Below are 21,657 nucleotides of genomic sequence, written 5' to 3'. Positions count from 1 at the left end.
GTGTGAAGTGCCACCCCTACCCCCTCATAAGTAATAAACAAACCCTAAAGCAATTAAGATTTTTGCTAAAGGTGGGACGGCTTGAGAATTTACTCTTTACTCTTGGGGGAAAATGGTCATAATTTTGAACCCATTGCTCTTCTTTATCCGTTTTTATCTTGAAATCTGTATTTATAGTATGAACAGCATTTCCAAGTAAAAGTCACAGACCAACCGTGTGACATAAAATAAATCCTTTATTATATATAGTGCAGTCTGTAACACTTCTGAAGAAAAACAACAACTTTCCTCTGTCCTTAGTTAATAATACAGTAGATTCCATATTTTTATACTGAACACAATCTGCGGACCATATTCAATAACACTGTATGCCTTCATTTCCAAAATATAATAACTTGTAAAGCCCAATATGTAGGCCATTAAATCTTAATATACATACAAGTAGAGAAAAAAATAGATGATATTAGCTAACCAGCTGCCTTCTAGTTCCAGTAGCTCATCACAGTGCTTTTCAAAAATAATACTGGCATTCTGTTTTTGTTCCTCTTTTCTTGAACACAAAATATAGTAACAACACTTATATGCAAAGCAGCATCAGGTGCAACAGAACAGCATAAAGGCAAAACATACGAATTGTACTGAAGTAACAACAATAAAGTGAAGTATGGCTGAAGAACTGTTGGTAAGGCTTCACAATGAGGATTTATGTGGTTGAGTTTGGGTCAGACAAGGAAACATCTCCATCTCATCTGAGCTGATGCCGAGGAGTGGATGGTCAGTGCTGGAGGATGAGAGGAGGAGAGGTTGTTACTTTCACAAAACATAATGGTTCATAAATCCATTCTTTAGAAAACTCATTCGTTCATCAGGAAGCAATACCTTGATATTTGTCTATGTCTTTGGTCTCAGAGCAGATCGTCTTCTATGACATCATCGACGCTTCCTGAGATTGAAGCAGCTTCTGAGGTATAAAATAAAACACTATTGTTGATGGTCTTCAACAATCATTCTACCAACAACATTACAAACAGACTTTGATTTTTCTATCAGCCACAGTGAAGATGGTTGACAGAGAATCACGATGTAATGACCTACAGATATGTAATAACTTGTGACACTAAGGCCCTCTGATTTCACTGGAAATGCAATCAATAATTAGTTTATTAACTACTTACAGGACTGGACATTGAACTTGATTACATTTCCACCAACAGAAATGTGTCTGTGGCTTATTGGGGTTTTTCACCACATGGTGTAAAACTTATGAGCTCATTCCACCTATTTAAAACACAAAATGCTAAAAATCCTACATTTGACAAAAACATGGCCTTTTAAATTTGATATGTCTCATGTATTACCATGTTTATATAACCAGGAGATGCAGACAAACATTAGCATTAATTTAGAGTTATATTTATGGTCAAATCTAAGTCCAATAGTCACTTTCCTTTTAGCTCTGGTTTTGGTCTCCACCAACTCCTGAGGGAAATATGGCTGTTAAGCTGCTAAAGGCTCCACTATGTTCGCCAGCTAGTCTTTTCCTTTGTCTATATGGACAAACACAAGAGACATAAGTATTTCAATTTCATCAGCCACTGAATACTCGATAATGAACATCACTGATTGCATAGCATTGAAATATTGCTGAAAATCATACATCTGAGTTAATTTGTTCTGAATTCACCTCTTTGAAATGTTAAATTTCTTGATTTGCAATTCTGAAAGCTGAATTTGAATGTTTTTCCTCAGTGTTAAAATTCTAGTTTTATTATTTAAAAAATAAATTTGATTTGATTCAGATTAAAAATTCAAGTTGAAAACATTCAAATAAAACATCAGTCAAATTTGCCTGGCCAAATTCAAATCTAAAAATTTAAGTTGAAAATATTCAGAACTAAATTCAGATACATCATTTTCAAAGTAAAGCAGCAATGCTATAAATTCAGTGGCGTATAAATTTTAATATAAAGTGGTCAGTGGCTGTTAAAATTAAAATACTCATGTCTCTTTATTGCGTCCATGTGTCTGTCTCGTGGCTGTATAAAGAGAATTTGATGCAGTGCTGGAGGACCCCATTCACTCCAATGAAACCTGCTCAGTGGTGCTTGAAGCCAAAAAAGGTTTGACTTAGCTGTATCTTCTGCTCTGGTTCCAAGAGGCTAACTTCCATCTTTAGCACTCTGCTAAGTTGAATGGGTATAAAATCATTTAATCAAGCAGCTCTTCTAGACTTGAAATATCATCAGACCGAGAAGATCAAAACAAGACAGTGAAATTAGTCATTTTGTTGGGGTTTTGATGTTTAAAAAAATGTATCCACTGATATACAGACATCCCTTTCCCAAAGTAAGTCTATGGGAAAATTGTTTTTGTGCCCCATGGCATCACATGAAACACCAAGAAGCTGTAATACCATGGTTTGGCCACTATGTCATTACTGGCTTCAACTCCCGATGCTGTTCCTGGGGGCCTGGTCTGTCTGCTGTTTGCTGCTGAGCAGGTAGTGTACAGTGGTTTTCTCAGAGCTTTTTCCCTGAAAACAGCTGCCTGCTGCTAGAAACCAGGTTGTTGAGAGCGGAGAGACTGAACCAAAACGGTAAAGTTGCAGGCCTTAAAACCAAAACAATGAGCTAAAATGCTCGGTAGGGTTGAGTGGAACTGCAGAGTTGAGTTGTTTTCTGCCCAAATAATCAATCAATCAACTTTATTTATATAGCAATTTTCATACAAATAGAATGCAACACAAAGTGCTTTACACAATAAAAGCAATCAAAGAATCAAAGATAACTCCAAGACTTTTCACTTGTTGACAGGGTTTTAGTGCCAGCTCTTGGAGTTTTGTGTTGAGTTTCTCTCTCTGAGCTTCAGAACCAATAACTAAGACCTCGGTTTTGTCCTGGTTGAGTTGAAGAAAGTTTATAACAATGATAATAATAACAATGACATAAAATAAACAACTGTAACTTCAACCTTGCAATCACTTGGAAGTCAAGTGGCAGGTTGGCCTTATTTCAGTGTATTTAGAAGGAGATATTTCTGCCAAGTTCCTCCATTATCCAGCTTACCTCTCTGCCCTTCCACATGCAAATGAGGAAAGCCTGAGGCAGAGAGGCAAACAGCCTTGCCCTTCAAGGCATGGAAACCCTAAGGCAGGGAGAGTAGCAGCGAAGACCCCCCAGAAACAGAACAGAGCAGCATCAATGACAAACAGAAATGACATCAATAAGTCAGACACAACATGAAAAGGAGGAGCTGGGGTGGAGGCGGATTGCAAAGCGGCTTGTAGAGGAAGCAGCAACAGTGGGCAGGCCAAAGCAGTTTAAATAGGGCACCCTGCATGAGATTCGCCAGTAGTTGCATTAGAAAGGAATCATGTAATCTATCAGCTGACTCCCTTTCATCAATCAGTTGATCCATCAGTGGATTGGGCTGCTTGAGATCAACTGATGTAGCTGGGATGTGAGCTGAGCTTGACATCGTGTCCTGCCTGAGCTAATGCTATGCTCAATTAACATTTCTGTTGCACTTCTACATGAAGAGTCTTGGCTAGACGTCACATCATGCTCAGGTGAGTGGTTTATTTTCTCTTCTGCTTCTGTATGAAATGTTTTACCTGCTGTGTCAGAACAGGTACCAACTCCATGTTTTTCCCTTAAATGTTTTTTCAGCATGTTATGTCTCTCCTAGGCTCAGTGAGTCCCTTGTAATTAATATCTCAACAGTCCTTAGGGACAACAGCAGCTGCACAATCATGCAAGACAATTCCTTTGTTATCTCTGCTGTCATCTCTTCTTTTATCCTCTTCATCTCCTTGTTAACAAATATTCTTCCCATACTCATCACTTTGACTGGTGTCCCAGCTTGTGTGGGAGTGGGCAGATGTGGAGGATGTGTTGATTCAGCTCTTCACTAGACCTACCTCCTCCATGCTTGAGGCCTGACAGGAGTAAAAACTCTCTGCCTTTCTATCTGGACTCAACATTTCATTCTCGGTGATTCCTTCTATAAGGGTGTTGTCCCCAGTAATCATATCACTGGTTAACTCCCAAACGCATGAACTCAAATATTAAAGGGGTAGCTTGGATTTTTTTGAAGTGGGGTTGTATCAGGTACTTATCCATAGTTAATGTATTGCCTACAGTAGATGTCAGTCAGCAGGACCTTCATTTGGAGAAGCAGACAGGAGTACAGACACGGAAGCTAAGCAATGTACTGCTGTGGACAGGGGCAGGTGCAAAATGTATTTTAGCCACCTTAAAAAATCCTTATCACTTTTAAGGGCAGGCTATTGAGAATATTTTTTTGAAGCCGTTAATGGCTTCTTTTGGAAATAGGCTGTCTGCGGCAAGGTAAAGCAGTGAAAATATTCACTATATAGCATACACTTAAACTAATATTGATTATTTTAGGTGGTGCTGACCGCCATCTACTGTAGGGAATACACTGACTATAGGTAAGTACCTCATACAACTCCACTTCAAAAGATCAAACTATCCTTTTAAGTGAAGGAAAGAAACGAAAGTTGTGAATTTGTGTTGTGCAGCATTGGTGCAGCAACATCGTAGTAACGGCAGCTGGTGGTGTGGGTTATTGTGGGTGATGACTCAACAATGTGAATCATTTTGGCTACGCTTGAGTGGGCAAAGCTTAGTGACTAGAGAAGAGGGACTGTGTTTGATGCCGACAATATGTTGCTCCACAGATCTCAGGATATGGTTATAACATGTAGTTGACACTGATGATGCCTGCTAAGACATAAGATAGATAGATGGATAGATAGGTAGGTTTATTGTCCTTTTCAAGAGAATTATTTTCACATTCCGTACAGCCACGAGAATAGGCATACATTACACAGGCAACTTCACAAGTTACAAAGACAACATCAATACCACAGACGTATACCTGCCACCATACACATATCAATTCCACACAATTACAATCTTTTCATTCTCTACTCACCTGATAAGCTGATGCAGGAGAGACTTAGCTCTGATGATGCTCCTATCACGTCATTCTATAGGAGGACAAGAAAGAAGATGGAGGAGTGTTTAGAAATGTTTAAAAAAGCCCTTTGTAGTGAAGGTACTGAGTAGGCAACATTGTGTTTGGTTAAAAAAAATAGACACATGAGTTACTTTCCATTTCTAAATTTTAACTGCAGAGGTCAGTACAAGAGGATCTGTTAGCTGGAGTTTGGTTGATCTGCTGTAAGATGTTATGAATACCTAAAAGGGTCACAAAGCTGCCCTAAAAACTGCAGAGAAGGCTACACCCTCTGATTTTTAACATTAACCTCCAAATTCCCTAATTTCTTCTAGCTCATGGTTGACTTTGCTAGCATCATTGGTGAAAACAGTTTAGACAAAGCAGTTAATGGTCTTCACACTGACAGATGTTCGACGACTCTGCAGCCATCTAGTGACTCTAGCTATACTTTTTAAAAACAGAATTTCCTGATAATCGCCTTACTTTAGAAGGTGAAGGATTAAAGTTTTGCTTAAAGGGACAGTTCATCCCAAAGTTAAAAATACATATTTTTCCTCTTACCTATAGTGCTAATTATCAATCTAGACCTTCACCCACCAAATGCATCACAGCACAAAAATAAGTGTGCGTCTACAATTTGCTCACCTAGCACCACTGAGCTAGCTTACATTACAGCCCAGCCAAGGAGCACACAGTAATGTTTACATCTCACGCTGTCACCAGCAGTAGCCTCTCATCCATGAGTACATGCACACTTCCTTCTGTGCAGTGATACTGTTGGCAGGTGTAGTTTGGTAGAAAGAAAATAGTTCCTACATGAAACTGCTCACAACAAGGTCTGTGGATTACCTTGAGTAACCAGGTCATGAATTCTGAAAAGAGACACTGCTGTCGAGTTTTTCAGATGTATGTTTTTGACAATTTGAGCTCAACAAGCAGAGTGCCATCTAGTTCTATTATACTGGAGAGAAGGCAGACATCTCTATGGCCGATATCTCCAACACTCTGCAACTCACACCAAAACAATCTAGACTGATAAACAGCACTACAGGTGAGACAAAAAATATGTATTGGATACTGTGGTGAACTGTCACTTTAATTTTCTACCTTATCGCATTTTATTTCCACCATGCTCAGCAACTAAAAGTGCTATGCTCAAAGACGCGCGTCGGTGAAAAATTCAGAAAATTTCTGAGATTAAAGTGGTATATGTAAAAAAAAACAATAATAATAATAATTTTTAAATCCTTAAACATCTGCTGCCAGAAATTTAGGTGACGTAGCACAAAGAGCGACAAAGTTTACATAGGGAGAAAGTTGTCACTCATGCCCCATTGTGGTTCAAAAATAGTTCCAAAATTAAAGTTGTGCCGACGCCCCCAACTTTACCCAGCCACCAGCTCGATGTCCTTCCTAGGCATCCTTGCAAGTTGAATTAGACGTTAACACGAACAGGTCTTTACAGCTACTCTGCTAAAGTTTATTTACACAGTTTGCATTCAGCAGCTCACACAAGACACAAACCCAGTCTCCTGGGTGAAAGTCCTGCACTCATTCATCCAACATGAATGCAGACTTTGCCAGTCTTTACACCATGTAAGCTGACTTTCTTGCTGTACATTTGTGAGTTTTTTCTCGTAAATTTACCACTTTAATCCTTTTTTTCTTGAATTATTAGTCCCCTCCCTTGGCTCTGTGCTTTTTTATTTTTTTAACCAACAATATGAAATACACTAATGCAGATTCTGCACAAATATTCAAGTAAAGGAACATTCTTATTTCTATTATTCTTGGTTTCCATAGAAACGTTAAGTGACCCTTTAGTGTCAACTAACTCCAGTTAACAGTTTTTCGCCCCCAGTGTTAATGAGGCCAATAAGAATTTCAGTGTGTTCAGTGACTCACCAGCATCCTCTGTAGACAGCCAAGATTGCCACCCTCAGTCCTCCCGTTCACCGCCTCCTGGAAGCTGACAGCATGGCCCAGCCGTACGAGCTCCTCACCAATATCTATAGTCTAGGATGGAGAGGAAACAGCAGACAGGATGAGAAACAAAGCAAACAGAATAACACAGATAGATAACAGATGAAGCACTGGCTGACCTTGCCCTCACTGTTGTCGTAGAGCTTGACACTGGGCCAGGAGGAGATGTCAGAGTGAGAGTAGCTGCAGAGTTTGGCCTGCAGAGGTCTCCAGGAGGCACAGTATGTTAGCTGCTCAAACATATCCAGGGCTGCCTCAGTCCAAATCTCTCCTTAGGAACAGGAAGACAATTTAGTAATTTACATTTGAGAATTTTGACTTTCAACAGTTTCTCTGTTATATGCCTGAATGATGCAGTTTTTAAGACAGGAGCTTTACCTTTTGGTCTCACTCCTGCTAAGTTGCACTCAATAGCTTGGAATGGTAAGCTGAGGAAGTCACTCCTGTAATATTAATGCAGCAAAAGCAAAAGCTGTTAAGAACTGTGCCATTTTTTTCACTGCGGCCACATACAATAACATGCACTCTGCAGCTGCTTTATGGCACATCAGAACACCTGGTTCCTGCCAAAGCTCCTTCAGGTGCGAACAAACAAGAGCATGTGTGCTTTTCAGGTGCAGAATCTGTCCCAGACACATGACAAACGCATCTCATAAACATGTTTCAAAACACGAGGAGGTGAGGACTTGTATGAGACAGACAATCAGGTCAAAAGTTGTGTGGTCTGCACTTGACCACTCATTTCTAAATTGCAATTATCACCGTCAGGTAACTGTGTGTGGTAATTCTGCGATCAAAGGCTAATCATACAGGGGTGGGGACACAATGTCAAAAATCAATCTCTTTCTGACCACACCCCTTTTGATTTATGTTTTTTTTTTCATACATGCTCACCCATATGAGGAAGTGTGTGGTTTGATGACCAACCATTCAAGAGACAGGGGCCCTAAATACTGAGCCGTATTAGACGCCCACCCCTCCTAAGGACACAGATATCCTTTTTAAAAATAAACATGACAGTACTGTTCTCTGATTGTTGGAAATCTTAAAAGCAAGGTTATCCACTATTTCAATACTTTCTGTAAGGGCTGCATGATGAGATGAAGATATGTTGCTGAATATTGCAATTGTTATATTACTTGCTAGATATTAAAGTTTACCCAGTTCTTGCACAGTACCTGTGGTACCACGTCATCTCTCCTGTATCCAAAATTTTACCAGACGGCTGACGTGCGTTTTTTTAGGCTATTGTCTACACTCATCACACTTTCCTTCTTTAACTATGCAGATCAGCACAGCAGCACTAGACAAACAAGCCTCACTCAAATACATGCAGATTCTGACCAATAAGACAATGCCTGATGAAGAGGACTCTATCTGATTTGCTACAGCATGACATGTATTATATAAAATAAGCATCTACAAACAGAATGTAATTCATACCCTTCTCTCTGGTAAGACACAAATAGAAAGGACGGATGTTAAAAACCATTAATTACTCTTTCAGTGAACATATGAACACTGTAGTAAGACAGGCTTGAAAAAATACTAACATATTCCTTAAACCCACAATAACAGATTTTTTTGACCGCCTGAGGGCAGCAGAAACAAGTTGTGAACACAACAGTGACATGGGCTGAACTTAAATGTCCAGATGTCACGGCACTTGCAGACTGGCGGACTTTGCAGGCGTTTACTCACAAAACATGAATGAATTATCTTTTATTAGGAGTTGTGTTTGGGTCCACCTGATCAATTTAAGTCTAATGTTCACTCTCTTTTAGCTTTTTTTTGGTCTCTACCAACCCCTGAGGAAAATATCTGTCGCTTTAGCTGCTAAATACACCACTGTGTTTACCAGCTGGTCTCTGTCTACTGTTTGCTGCTGAGCAGGTAATGTACAATGGGTTTTATAAACTGCCTACTGTAGTGTGATGCTGCAGATCTTCTATTGAAAACAGACTTTCTTTGACTGGATCTTCATTCTATACATTTACAATTAAGAGTAACATTAATTAAAAGAAAATGCAGTGGAGGTATTACAGTTATGCATAGACATTTGTCTCTTACCTCATATGGCAGAGGCTGTCTCTGGGCAGCTCTCCGTTGTCCCCAAAGTCAACATAGTAAAGGTCCACCAGTCCAGAGCTCAGGACTCCCAGCACCCTGGCCCTGTTCCATGAGCCGTGGTCTTTGTATGGAGCAGCCACAATGTCCCCCACCACTATGGTCTCCACCCTCTGCTCCTACAGAGAAGGAAGTGACTTGTTATTTCTATTACTTTGCCATCATCGAGCAGGGGCTTTTAAAGTAACACTCAATAATGGACGCTGCGTCAGCAATTATAAATGAAAGTTTTGACAGCATTTTGGGTGCAGGAGGCTCATCTCGCTACACAGTATGCAGACCCATTTGCAGAAAGAGCGAGCTCAAATCCATCAGAAGAGCAAAATCTCAAAAGATGATGAACTGGATGACGTGAAACTTTGTGGCAGAACCAATAATATTCATTTAACCCACATTCAAAAAAGAAAGGAGAAAAAAATGAGGGTAACACTGTAAATCTCTGCTACTGGTGTTCCTGTGTTGTGCAGAGCAGAGTTACAAGTGACTGTGGACATTGTAAGAGCAGCATGGTGGTGCGGTTGTTAGCACTGTCCCCTCAAAGCGAGAGGGTTCTTGTGTCAGCAGGGTTTTCGCTGGGCTCTCCGGCTTCTGACCACAGTCCAAACACATGCAGATGGATTAACTGGTGATTTTTTTAAATTGGCAGTAGGTGGGAACGTGCGGCAGAAAACACAGATGGGGGGGGGGGGTAATTTCTAAATCACATGAGGTCCCCTGGTAAGAGAGCGTACTAATTTTGATACAAATTGCGGCAATCATGCACTAAGGGTTTTAAATTACTTTAATTGCCTCTGTAGAGGCCATTTATCCATTTGTTTGCCTTTCTGTTTTTTTTTTGGTGTAATATACTTTCTGTACACTGGGTGGCAGTAACCTGTAATGAGACTGCACTTATACATGAAGAGTAATGCAGCCAGGTGTGTTGTATGCCAGGAGAAACACAGCTTTTAGACTGTGGCCATAGCATCTGCAGGTACTGTGGCAGTAACTTACATTAGGTTAAGCTACTAAACTGTGGGACTGATGATGTTCTACCTGGCTGCAAAAAGCATAGTAAGTATTTGAAAGTAATTAATGAAGTGGCAGAGAGCAGAGGTAAATGTTTGTTGACATTTTGGTTTGAACAGCTGATGTCTGCATCATGTGTCAATTCAGTCTGCCAACATTGCAGCCCCAGTGACTTAATGGAGAGCCACTGTAGCTTCCATGAGCTGTGTGTCACAGCCACTCCTGCAGCTGCTACTGCTGACTGACTCCCCTGGGGATTTTTGTTAGTTACTCAGTTTTTGAAAAACAGACTCTGTTAGCACAACACAAAAGTAAAGAAAGTAGGAGTAGTCCTTACAGTGGGGTTGCAACTGTTGTAGAAGCGGTTCATCTCCTCTGTCAGTTTGTCCAGCTGAAGGGAACGAACCCCCAGGATCTGGATCCAGAAGTGGTTTGGGTTCTCCGATGCAGAGACATAAACTTCTAGATGTTCATCAGGCTGGAAGCTCAGGTCTGGACTGGGAACTGCATGACATAGGTAAAACAGAAAATACCACATCGCGGTTGTATGTCTCTGCGAATCAGTCAAGTTGCACAGTTAACATCCATGTCTGTGAAAACATGGATGCTTCATACATCTTCCCCACGGCAGCAACAGAAGATCTATACTGTACGTTAGCACAATTTCAAGGTGAACAACAAAGCTTAGTGTCACTAATTCAGTATCTGACTAATGTCTCCCCTTCTGTTCCTGAGTTATGGCATTGAATAATGGACAAAAAAGTGTCACAGTGAAGTTGACCTTTGACCTTTTGGATATGTAATATCATCCTTGTATTATAGTGATCTGTTAGACATTGGTGTGTAATTTTATCAAAATTAGCACATCATCTCTTTAGCTATGGCCAAAAACATGTTCTGATAGGCCACAGTAACCTTTGACCTTCAACCACCAAATTCTAATTGATTCATTCTTGAATCCAAGTAGACATTTGTGCCAAATTTAAGGAAAGTTCCTCAAGGCAGTCTTGAGACTGTGTTCATGAGAATGAGATGGATAAAGGCCACAGTGACCTTGACCTTTGACAACCAATTTCTAGTTAGTTCATCGTTGATTCCAAGAAGATGTTTGTGCCAAATTTCAAGAAATTCCCTCAAAGTGTACTTGAGATATTGTGTTTACAAAAATTTGATGGATGCAAGGTCACAGTGGCCTTGACCTTTGACTGCAAAAATTAATCAGTTGAATCCAAGTGGACATTTGTGCCAAATTAAGGAAAGCCCCTCAAGGCATTCTTGAGATATTGTGCTCGCGGGACTGACAGATAATGGAAGGACAACCTGAAAACATATTGCTTCCAGTCACGGCTACATCCCGAGCGAAGGCATGAAAATCTTTGATTGGCATAACCGAGTTCAACGACAGATTACAGTTGCAGTGTGGAGTCTTTTCAAGACTCAATTACAGAGAGGCTGAACTCACTTTCAAACTTGGAAATTTCAGACAGAGAGTCAGCAGAGACACTCTCCTCCTCTTCTTCCTGGTTGTTGTCTGTGCTGGTGATTTTCAGCTCCTTGAACTTGTCAAAAATAGTTTCTGGTTCTCCTGTGGTTCCATTGGCATGGATAAGCCCATTCTTCTCTGTCTGGGCGTATGGACCATTGTTGTTCAGGCCCACTGGTGCTTCAGTCTCTTTACTGTCTTGCCTCTGATTTGCTGCAGTATGGCCACGTTTCTGCCGCTGGGCAGATGACTGTGTGATCTTTGTCCTCACCATCGTGTCCTCTTTGACTTTTTCTAGAATCAGCTCCTGCAAACACATCACCAAAGCAGGAGTTACATTTATTTCAATCAGATGTCAAAAAAAGTGGACTGACAAAACATAGGTAATCCAGATGAGTGAATCCTTCTCACCTTGGCCTGTTGCACCTCTTGCCTGGTCCCTGTGATTGTCACACTGCCCTTGGCCCCAGGACCGTGTGTCTTCTCTTTGGAACAAGCTACTCTGGCCCCTGTGGTCCTGGTGATTAGTTTCAAACTCTCTCCGCCACGGCCTGCAACACACATGCACACAGAAGTATGGACACTTGGTTTAGGCAAACAGTACACAGGGCAAAAAAACAATTTTAGGTTTTTCTTACTGTGAACTAATCCCATATGCAGAGACAACCAAGCAATGAATGTATCCTGCTGACATGTATTGTGTGTGTATCTAAAGCTTCATATATCTCCTTCCTCTGTACCATAGAGCTCCACTGTTGTAAAAAAAAAAAAAAAAAACACTATTAAAAACTATTAAAAAGGGTTGGACTCCGCCAAGGCTGTCCTTTGTCACCGGTTCTGTTCATAACTTTTATGGACAGAATTTCTAGGCGCAGCCGAGTGGTGGAGGGTGTCAGGTTCGGTGATGGGAGGATTTCGTCCCTGCTTTTTGCGGATGACGTGGTCCTCCTAGCTCCATCGAACAGTGACCTCCAGCTCTCGCTGGGGCGGTTCGCAGCTGGGATGAGAATCAGCACCTCCAAGTCTGAGGCCATGGTCCTCAGCCGGAAAAGGGTGGATTGCCCACTCCAGGTCAGGGGGGAGGTCCTTCCTCAGGTGGAGGAGTTTAAGTATCTCGGGATCTTGTTCACGAGTGAGGGTAGGATGGAGCGGGAGGTTGACAGGCGGATTGGGGCGGCGTCAGCAGTGATGCAGGCGCTTAACCGGTCCGTTGTGGTGAAGAGGGAGCTTAGCCAGAAAGCGAAGCTCTCAATTTACCGGTCAATCTACGTTCCAACCCTCACCTATGGTCACGAGCTCTGGGTAGTGACCGAAAGAATGAGATCGCGAGTACAAGCGGCGGAAATGAGTTTCCTCCGCAGGGTGGCTGGGCTCAGCCTTAGGGATAGGGTGAGGAGCTCAGACATCCGGGAGGGACTCGGAGTAGAGCCGCTGCTCCTCCACATCGAGAGGAGCCAGTTGAGGTGGTTCGGGCATCTGGTAAGGATGCCTTCCGGACGCCTCGGGCATGTCCAACCGGGAGGAGACCTCGGGGCCGCCCCAGAACACGCTGGAGGGACTACATCACCCGGCTGGCCTGGGAACGCCTCGGGGTTCCTGCGGAAGAGCTGACGGAAGTGGCTGGGGAGAGGACTGTCTGGGCTTCTTTGCTGAGGCTGCTGCCCCCGCGACCCGGACCCGGATAAGCCGAAGACGACGAGACGAGACGAGACGAGACGAGACGATTAAAAACTCATCAGCATTTAGATTTAAACTTTAGTACAACTTGAATCCTTAAGCTGCATGAACCGTATGTTTGGGACACTTCGAACAAGCGGTATACACAACATCTGACATGTCACCTGATACAGTTAATACGGCTAACATGTTAGCAAACAACTGTTTATTTACACATCCAGCAGACACAGAGCAAACTTATCATTCATTTGGAGTTATGTTTGTGACAATATGACGAATCTAAGTCCAACAGTCAATCTCCTTTTATTTCTGATTTAGTTTCCAATGACCCTGAGGGAAAAATATCTGGCTCTTAAACTGCTGAATGCTCCACTATATTCACCATCCAGTAGTGATCCAACATATTTAAATCTCTCCAGTCATAATGTCCAGTGATGATCATGTCGGAGAATATGTAGGCCTAACACCGTGTCCTAACAGCATGCGAGTGTCACTTTCTGTCAGCACTGAAACCAATGCACTGCTGTTACATCATGTAAACAAACACATACCTTTCATCTGTGCGTGTTTAAGATCATACTGACGTTACCACTTAAAAGATGGGTGAGTACTTGCTACCTTCTCACGTCTGTACTTTTTAAACAGAAACCACTCGTTTTATATTGAGACATTTACTGGATATGACATACAATATAGCCAACAGCAGCTAGGTTGTTATTAGTGACGGGCATTTACCAGAAACTTTCAGCTCCCTGTTGAATTCCCTCCAGCCAGCTGCCACCTTATTTAGGTTTTTGCAGCAAATTTTGGAGGTTTACAGAAAAAGTTTTATTTTAACTTCATGAAACACCTGTACCTTACCCTTTGAGGGGCTTTCAAAGCAAGCGACAGGAATACATAATGACAAGGCAAATTTAGCTCAAACAGCATGCTGCGCAGCACTACATTGCTTGGGCCAGTTCGGATATTACAAATGCTGTATAACTGTTCTTGTCTCAGTTCTCACCATTGTGCTACTATAGTGCATAAAGTTGTCGCTTCGCTGGTCGAGTTCAGGTGGTTGATTAACACATACATTTGCAGGTCGGGTAGAGAGGACTGGCTCTCATAAAGGACCAGGTTGGTGAAGTTTTTGATAAACCCTGAGCTGTGCATCACTACCAGCTAGTGTATAACTGTGTCTGTCTGGTGTTTGGTGCTGGACAGGTGGTGTACAGTTGGTTTATCATAATGTTTTTACTGAAAACAGCTGCCTGCAGAGTTGGGTGATAATTCTCTGATGGATCTTTACTACATGTCTAAGTAACATGCAGGCAAATGGAGATCTTGAGATTCCTGAGAGCAAATGAATAAAGCTTGGGAATCAATCTGATCATCCTCAAAATTTGAAAGCTACTGTACCTATTATACGTCCAAAGGCGGTCTGAGGAACCTCCAAAGCCTCAGTTACTGGTTCACAGTCAGTGACCAGGTTCTCCAGGACACAGCGGGCCATCAACACCTGCTCCTTAGAGCCCTGCAGCAGGAAACATACAGCCGTCTTACTTCCAGGCTCCCCTGAATCTGACAGAACCCTCACATGAGCTCCAGACTTCTGGGTCACCTATAAGACAAAGAGACAGCAGGAGAGCAGAGTTAGAGTGCCTGGAATCACCAGCTGGATTTGAGAAACACACGCTTTTAAGGTTTTGATATGGTTAGATTTGAGAGGTGGGGTGGGGGTGGGTTGATTTGTAAAATCTGCATTTCAAAGCAGGACAATGATTCTGTTTGTTATTCCTCATCTTCTGGGGAGATGCAGGTCATCATATCCTACGACACTCTGCCAGCCAATTCATTCAATCACTCAGAATATTTACCACACTATTTTGAAATGAAAATGCTTTGCTGAAATATGTATAAAAAAAGCTCTTGATGAGACAACATCAAATCTCTTTGGTGATAAAATTAGATTCAACTTTGAACTCCATGATTTTCAATGCTGCAGGAAATAGAATGCAAATGAGAATAAGACAATGGAGTAAATAGGACAGTTCTAGTGAAGATAAAATAATTGCACAAATCACATTAGAACTGAAATGAGGGTGTAAGGTGAGGTTCTCAAGGTTATGCAAATAAATTTACTTGAGTGACTGCTTCATTAATCGATTAGTCAATGTCTGTTTATACCCGTTTTATAATGCCATTAGAATACTGCTCCCTAATTTAACTACACTGCTCAAAATAATTAAGGGAACAGTTAAATCATACTTCAGATCTTTATGAAGGAAGCATTCAAGTTGAAGATCTTTACTAATGTATCTTGTAGAAATTGTTGAGAACAAAATGATGTTACAATGGTCGATAGAAACCAAAATCATCAACCCACTGAGGGCTGGATTCAAATCACACTAATAATCAAAGTAAAAATTGAAATCACAGGCTGATTCAACTTATGTGAATTTTATCACAACAACTCGTGATGTGACTCAGTGGTGTGTTTGGCCCCCGCGTGCCTGTATGCCCTCCTTGACAATGTGAGGGCATGTTCCTGAAGAATCGGCAGACGGTGTCCTGGGGATCTCTTTCCAGACCTGGATCAGGGCATCAGTGAGCTCCTGGACAGTCTGTGGTGGTACTTGGCAGCATCAGATGTACCTACACATAACATCCCATATGTGCTCAATTGGATTTAGTTCAATGGATGCCATTGAGCGAGAGGGCCAGTCAATGGCATCCGTCATCCAGGAACTGCCTATACATTCTGGTGACATGAGGTCGGGCATTGTCCTGCACCAGGAGGAACCTGATGCCCCGAGCTGCACGGTGCTGGGCTGTGAGTACAGGTCCCACAGAGGATGTCGGACCCTCATGCCACCCTCATGGAGTCTGTTTCTGACAGTTTGGTCAGAAACAAGCACACCAGTAGTCTGCTGGAGGTCATTTTGTAGGGCTCTGGCAGTGCTCCTCCTGTTTCTCCTCACAAAGGAGCAGATACTGGTCCTGCTGCTGGGTTGATGCCCTTCTACAGCCCTGTCCAGCTCTCAACGTCTAACAGCTGGTCTTCTGATATCTCCTCCATGCTCTTGAGACTGTGTTGGGAGACACAGCAATCCGTCTTGCCACTGTACGTATGGATGTGGCATCCTGGAGGAGCTGGACTACCTTTGCAACCTGATTGGGCTGCAGGTGCCACCTCATGTTACCAGTAGTGACAAGGACACTAGCAGAACACAAAACTAGAGCAGAATCAGTCAGGAAGGATAAGGAGAGAGCAACTGTCTGTGGCCACCACATGTAAAACCATTCCCTTTTTGGAGGTTGTCTTGCTTTTGCCTCTCCATTGCACCTGTTGTCACTTTCACTTGCACCAAAGCAGGTGAAACTGATTCACAATGACTTGTGCTTCCTAAATGGGCACATTGAAATCCCTAAAGTTTAACGGACTTGGGGTTTTACTGTGACAATTAACTGTTCCCTTCATTTTTTTGAGCAATGTTCTTTGAGTAGATGACAAGACATTATTTGGTATTGAACTACTTACCATGTCCAAAAACTTGGCTTGGTATCTGGATATGTTCCTATAAACTTCTACTGGAAGTGTCATCTTGGACACCTCAGTGTTGGGCCCCTGACCTGTTAATGACAGAAGGGACACAACAGTCACAGGGTAAACGCAAACATAAACGCAAACTGTTACAATTTGTCATGTATATTCAGATATTTACAAATTTAGCTGGTGTAACAATAACTTTTCAACAGCAGATACTCACTGTTGTTGGTGCTGCTTATATGGCGATAAACGATATAGCCCACTGTGGCCCCAACAGAGAGCCCCGCAGCCAGAGCCACCATTTTGCCCGAGCTCAGGGGGCTTTTGTGCCCCTCCTTCACTGCGTCCATGACACGCCGTGCACCCAGAGGGATGCTCCACCTAAACACAAACATCACACAAATCTCCTTCCAAACTGTTCTGCAAGTCAGTGCTCATTTTCTTCCAATGTCCGGTCCTGTCAATGAAATGTCTTTATGACAAATCAAGCCTCAGTTATATCTATGCAAAATATGAAATGCAATCAGAATGTATGAGCCGGTGTCATGTACAATCCTCAGGGTTTTGTTGGCTTGCTAGGCAAACTGTACAGTCATGCAGCACAAAGCTTAAAGCATTAGCCAGCCTGAATTCAAACAGTAGACCAGGTGTTCTCAAACATATCCACATTACAGACCACCTATAAATTTGACTTCTCTGTGGAACCCCAGCTGATTAGATTCTGTCCCACTGACATATTTGACAGTATGGTGATTAGCACTAATGATTTATGTAACTGTCTTGGTAACAGTGTAATGTAGATGACAGTTTATAGAAAAGTTCATTTTTGACAACAGTAATCTGACAAAATATATATTTATATATTTTGATTCAAGGTCCGCTTATCCATTTTTCCCCATGGAGAATTCTACCATAAGTGGACCTTGGGGTTTTTTTTTTGTCAAACTAGAGGATAAACTTTAAGGTTCATTCCTGACTTTAAAAACAGCAGCTGACAAAACAATTTCACTCATTAGTCCATTGAGTAGCTGTTCTGAGGCTTTATCGTATTTTGCCAAGTTCTTGGGCTCTTTAAGGACTTAACATCCATGTTGCTTAGGGACAAAGTTACTTCTTAATCTTACAAATAGAAGTGGAAAAACTATCTGCAACAAAAATATCATCTGATTATTAAGTTCATGTGATATGACTGAAAGCCACACAACAGTTACTAAATGGACTTTGTTAAGGCCCAACAGTCCTTGGCACTGACAGTGGAAGGAACCTATTAATTTGATAGAAGTTTTTTTTCTGCTGCGCAATCGCATTTTTTAGGGTTGCTCAGAATCTCCAGAAAATTGGTACGAGCACAAGAACTGTGTTCATTTTGTCTGTATTTGTGCACGTTTTCTGAAAGCTTACAGATACAGACAAAACAGAGCAGTACCTCCGTAGATCATGGAGGCAGTGTAGCGTAGTTAAAACGAGGTACGACTATAGGAGACACTGAAGAAATGAAAATAATGGCGGAACTGAACAAATCGGTAATATATAATAACATAAAGTGAAAAAAAGTGAAAAGATTGCTGCGTACACACGTCAACATGCCTATAATGGCTGCACTGAAGTTGTGCATGCAGTGTCTGACGGTTGCAGAAATACATGGTTGCAGCACCCAGGGGTCGGGAAAGCACCCTTCGTGCGCAGGAAGGAAGATGTGAGGGCCAATTGTTTGCTGCTTGCAGCTTTAATGAGGAGATTGTTTTCTCAACTGCATCATAGTTGCTGAGAGTAAAATTCATTGTTCAACTTAAATGTTTCTCATTTTTGCTATGGACCATCCTGGGAGTACTCACAGGACCCCTGGAGGTCCCAAAACCCCACTTTGAGAACCACTGCAAGGGATTCTTACAATGTAGCCTTTCACAGACTACATCACCTGCCAAAACAATTAGCCTGCAAAAACGTGCACAAGCAGTCACATACACACAATATAGTCGCCTAAATGATTAAACATTTAGTGTATAGTATCCATACACAAACAGCACTGCGCACTTCTTTTAAATGCACTAAGCCAAACTGCAGCGGCCGTGACCCTAACTGCAGGACGCACTGCACTGAAAGCTGCAACTCCTGCTGCATACCATTTACTGAAGTTGGCAACCTCCAGCCATTCCATTAATCACCCAACACTTGCAGCCAATTCTTTCTGTCACACTGCTAAAACTACAACTCACAAACAGACACAGAATGCACTGGAGGTAGGCCAACAGTGAAGAGTATTGGGAGGACGGAGGACCGAGGAGCACACAGCACCACCATGCAGATGCGTGTCTCACTGGGAGAAGAGGGCTCTGGGGCTGTAGTTGAGAAACACATGGGACTTGGACACTCCAACGTCCATCTCGGAAGAATCGTGACTATAAGACACAAATCTTCTCCAATCCCCCGGCTCTGTTTTTTGTATACATCCAAGATCAAGACTACTGACAGACAGGTAGAGGGAGAAGAAAGTTTCAGCATTTCAAGTCACTACATGACAGCAACTGGTCACTCAGACACATTGCACTTTGAGGTCATTTTGTGGAGGGCAGAAAATCATCATCATTTCATCAGAAATCATCGTTGGCTTACTTACTTGCTGGTAAAATATGCAAACCGACAATAGGTACAGGTCGATTTTTCTAAAGCGAACCGATCCTAATTTGAAAATGAGTAATTTCACATGGTGTGTCTGTCTGAAACACGTAAGAAATATCAGGAAACACAACTTTAAACTTTTCTGAAATTGTTAATGTGTTAAGATAATTTCGGCATTCAAAAGAGTCATCAAAGGGCAATCTGTGTCGATAAAATAGGCCAAATGTCATAAATGTTATGCTGCTTGTATGCGAGACTATGCTGCTTGGTACCGCCGCCAACATGTTGTGTTTTGGTAGGAATAACGGGATAGTTGATAGCATTTTATCCGAACCGAAATGACACAGAAAGGACTAGTTTTCCCATGCATTACCACCATGCCGTCAGTCACATTATATTTCCTGAAGCTGCGTTCGAGCATAAGCAAAGCATCTTTAGCGTAAATGTTGACATTTTTAAACTGAGTTTGGCGTCACGTCTCTCGACACCACGAAAACAATCTACGCGGCTGGCTGGATAATCTTGGCTTTTATGAACTCCTTAATGCATATTATAGTAGACCACTTATTTGTCAACACGTAGCCGCGAGCAAGTATAACTTAACCTCAAAATGTCCTCAATGTATTTCCTTATTGTGACGAGCTGTCAAAACGACCGCAAACACACTTTCTCCTCTGAGCTAGCCAGGCTAACATAAGCTAGCTGCTGGTTGACAACATGCAAGCAAGTCAAACATTTAGAAAAGGTTATCAAATGTCTTAGCACGCGGGCATACTCTTACAATACAGCCTTTGTATGACTTTAAGGCCTGACGTTACATAAAACGAACAGTAAATACATGTTAAAATGTTTGACACTTACAGACAGACAGACCCTCGCTCTCTTTGAATCGACCCTGCTCCCTGTCCCTGCCTGCATTCGCTGTCAAGCTCGCAGGAGGAAGCGGTAAGTACACCGGAAACTGTATTTACATTTCGGGTATGCAGTCTATGGGTTAAAGACATATGTGTGTAAGAATGATAATAATATAAAGTATCAATGCGGATATTTTCGCTGAATAGACTCCTCCCGTTGATTTATCTATGAAGCGTAACTACAACTTAGATAATGACAATTACGCTGAAAGGTCAACCGGAAGTCTTCTTCTTTATTCTAGTTACGTTGACAGTGTGCCCATGCTCGTGCCAGCCAGTAGCCAGTCGATGATGCTCTCTGAGCACTTTCCTCGACTGTGATTGGTTGAAGTTCACTGCCCGTTACCCGTGCGGTTTTGTCTGAGTCATCTATGAATATTTTATGCAGTGGCGGTTCCAGCACATTTAGAGCATAGGCGACTTTTTATTGCATGTTTTACATCTTCTTCGTGACCGAGGCACTTCAGGGGTCGGTCCCTGATTTAAATGTCTTCCAGGAAAGGTAATTGTCAAATAATCAATTTACTTGTTTTTTATCAAAACAGCATCTAAAATCAAAATAAAGAGCTCATTTATAACCTGGGTATGTAATATAGCTTGTGCTTCCTTTTCTATCATTTCATGTGTTTTTTATGGATGATGTTAAATCCTAAATGTAAATGTAATGTAAAAGTGTTTCTGTGTTAATTTAATATGCCAGGCTGAACACCAATGTACCAGTCTGCTTTGTTTACCTTTTTTTTTAAAAGAAAGAAAAATGCTTCCACGCTTTCCCCTCAGGCAAAGTCTGCAGGAATGTAAACGTATGGAAATTGTGCATAAAGGGCTCAAAAAGTATGAGGGGGAGCCCTCATGGACGTGACGATTTGACAGTAGGGCAACCCTAAAAGTCCTCATTCACTTTGTGGAAACAGGCCTGAAATCCATGAGTCACTCTGTGCATTCCTATACCATACTACTACATTATATAGGATGCCATAAACTGAGTTAGTATGTTCCAATACATAGTATGTGAAACGCAGTGTACCAAAAATACCAGGATGTTCCACTACAAATGCAAACAAATGACAGCTGATTGACAGCTGTCAGAAGTCGCAATGACAGATTACAGCGCATTCAAGTAACTGATGACCAGTCAAACAGTAATAATAGGAATACTTATTGTTTAAGTGAACAAAATAATCCTAAATATTACCAACCAAAAAACGTCCATAACTATAAAAATTAACGACAACAGAGAAGTGCAGGTGTAATTTCACTGTCACAGATATGTTAGAATCCACAATCTGTGCAGTTATAACATACACACTGCACAGCAACAACAGCAG

General features: G+C 41.7%; 1 protein-coding gene across 2 annotated transcripts; it reads right to left on the bottom strand.

Moving 5' to 3' along the window:
- Positions 1-218: 218 nt before the first annotated feature.
- tdrkh (tudor and KH domain containing) lies at positions 219-20,434 on the bottom strand. 2 transcript variants are annotated; one of them, XM_033612092.2, is made up of 15 exons: positions 20,277-20,302; positions 19,115-19,261; positions 17,017-17,177; positions 16,788-16,879; positions 14,666-14,867; positions 11,999-12,138; positions 11,567-11,894; positions 10,442-10,608; positions 9,040-9,215; positions 7,348-7,412; positions 7,089-7,240; positions 6,892-7,002; positions 4,960-5,014; positions 880-961; positions 219-781 (listed from the first exon to the last, which is right to left on the bottom strand). In XM_033612092.2, the coding sequence occupies exons 2-14, from the start codon at positions 19,177-19,179 to the stop codon at positions 906-908; spliced, it is 1,770 nt and encodes a 589-aa protein (XP_033467983.2). In that variant the 5' UTR covers positions 19,180-19,261; positions 20,277-20,302; the 3' UTR covers positions 219-781; positions 880-905. The 2 variants fall into 2 exon arrangements, with proteins under 2 accessions (XP_033467983.2, XP_033467984.2); XM_033612093.2 differs by lacking the exon at positions 19,115-19,261 and having other exon boundaries at positions 20,277-20,434.
- Positions 20,435-21,657: the final 1,223 nt, after the last annotated feature.

This window comes from Epinephelus lanceolatus, chromosome 21 (genome assembly GCF_041903045.1).
Source record: "Epinephelus lanceolatus isolate andai-2023 chromosome 21, ASM4190304v1, whole genome shotgun sequence".
NCBI classification, from domain to species: domain Eukaryota; kingdom Metazoa; phylum Chordata; class Actinopteri; order Perciformes; family Serranidae; genus Epinephelus; species Epinephelus lanceolatus.
The sequence above is the reverse complement of the archived record's forward strand: the minus strand, read 5'-3'. Positions and strand labels throughout refer to the sequence as shown.

What these genes read in the sequence shown, in the direction of transcription:
- tdrkh (XM_033612093.2), bottom strand. Translation starts at nt 20,419, where the DNA reads ATGTCTTTAACCCATAGACTGCATACCCGAAATGTAAATACAGTTTCC. An exon ending in AAGAGGTGCAACAGGCCAAG is followed by an intron (nt 11,895 to 11,998) that starts GTGAGAAGGATT and finishes ATGTGTTTGCAG; the next exon opens with GAGCTGATTCTAGAAAAAGT. An exon ending in GACAGCCTCTGCCATATGAG is followed by an intron (nt 7,413 to 9,039) that starts GTAAGAGACAAA and finishes TTAATATTACAG; the next exon opens with GAGTGACTTCCTCAGCTTAC.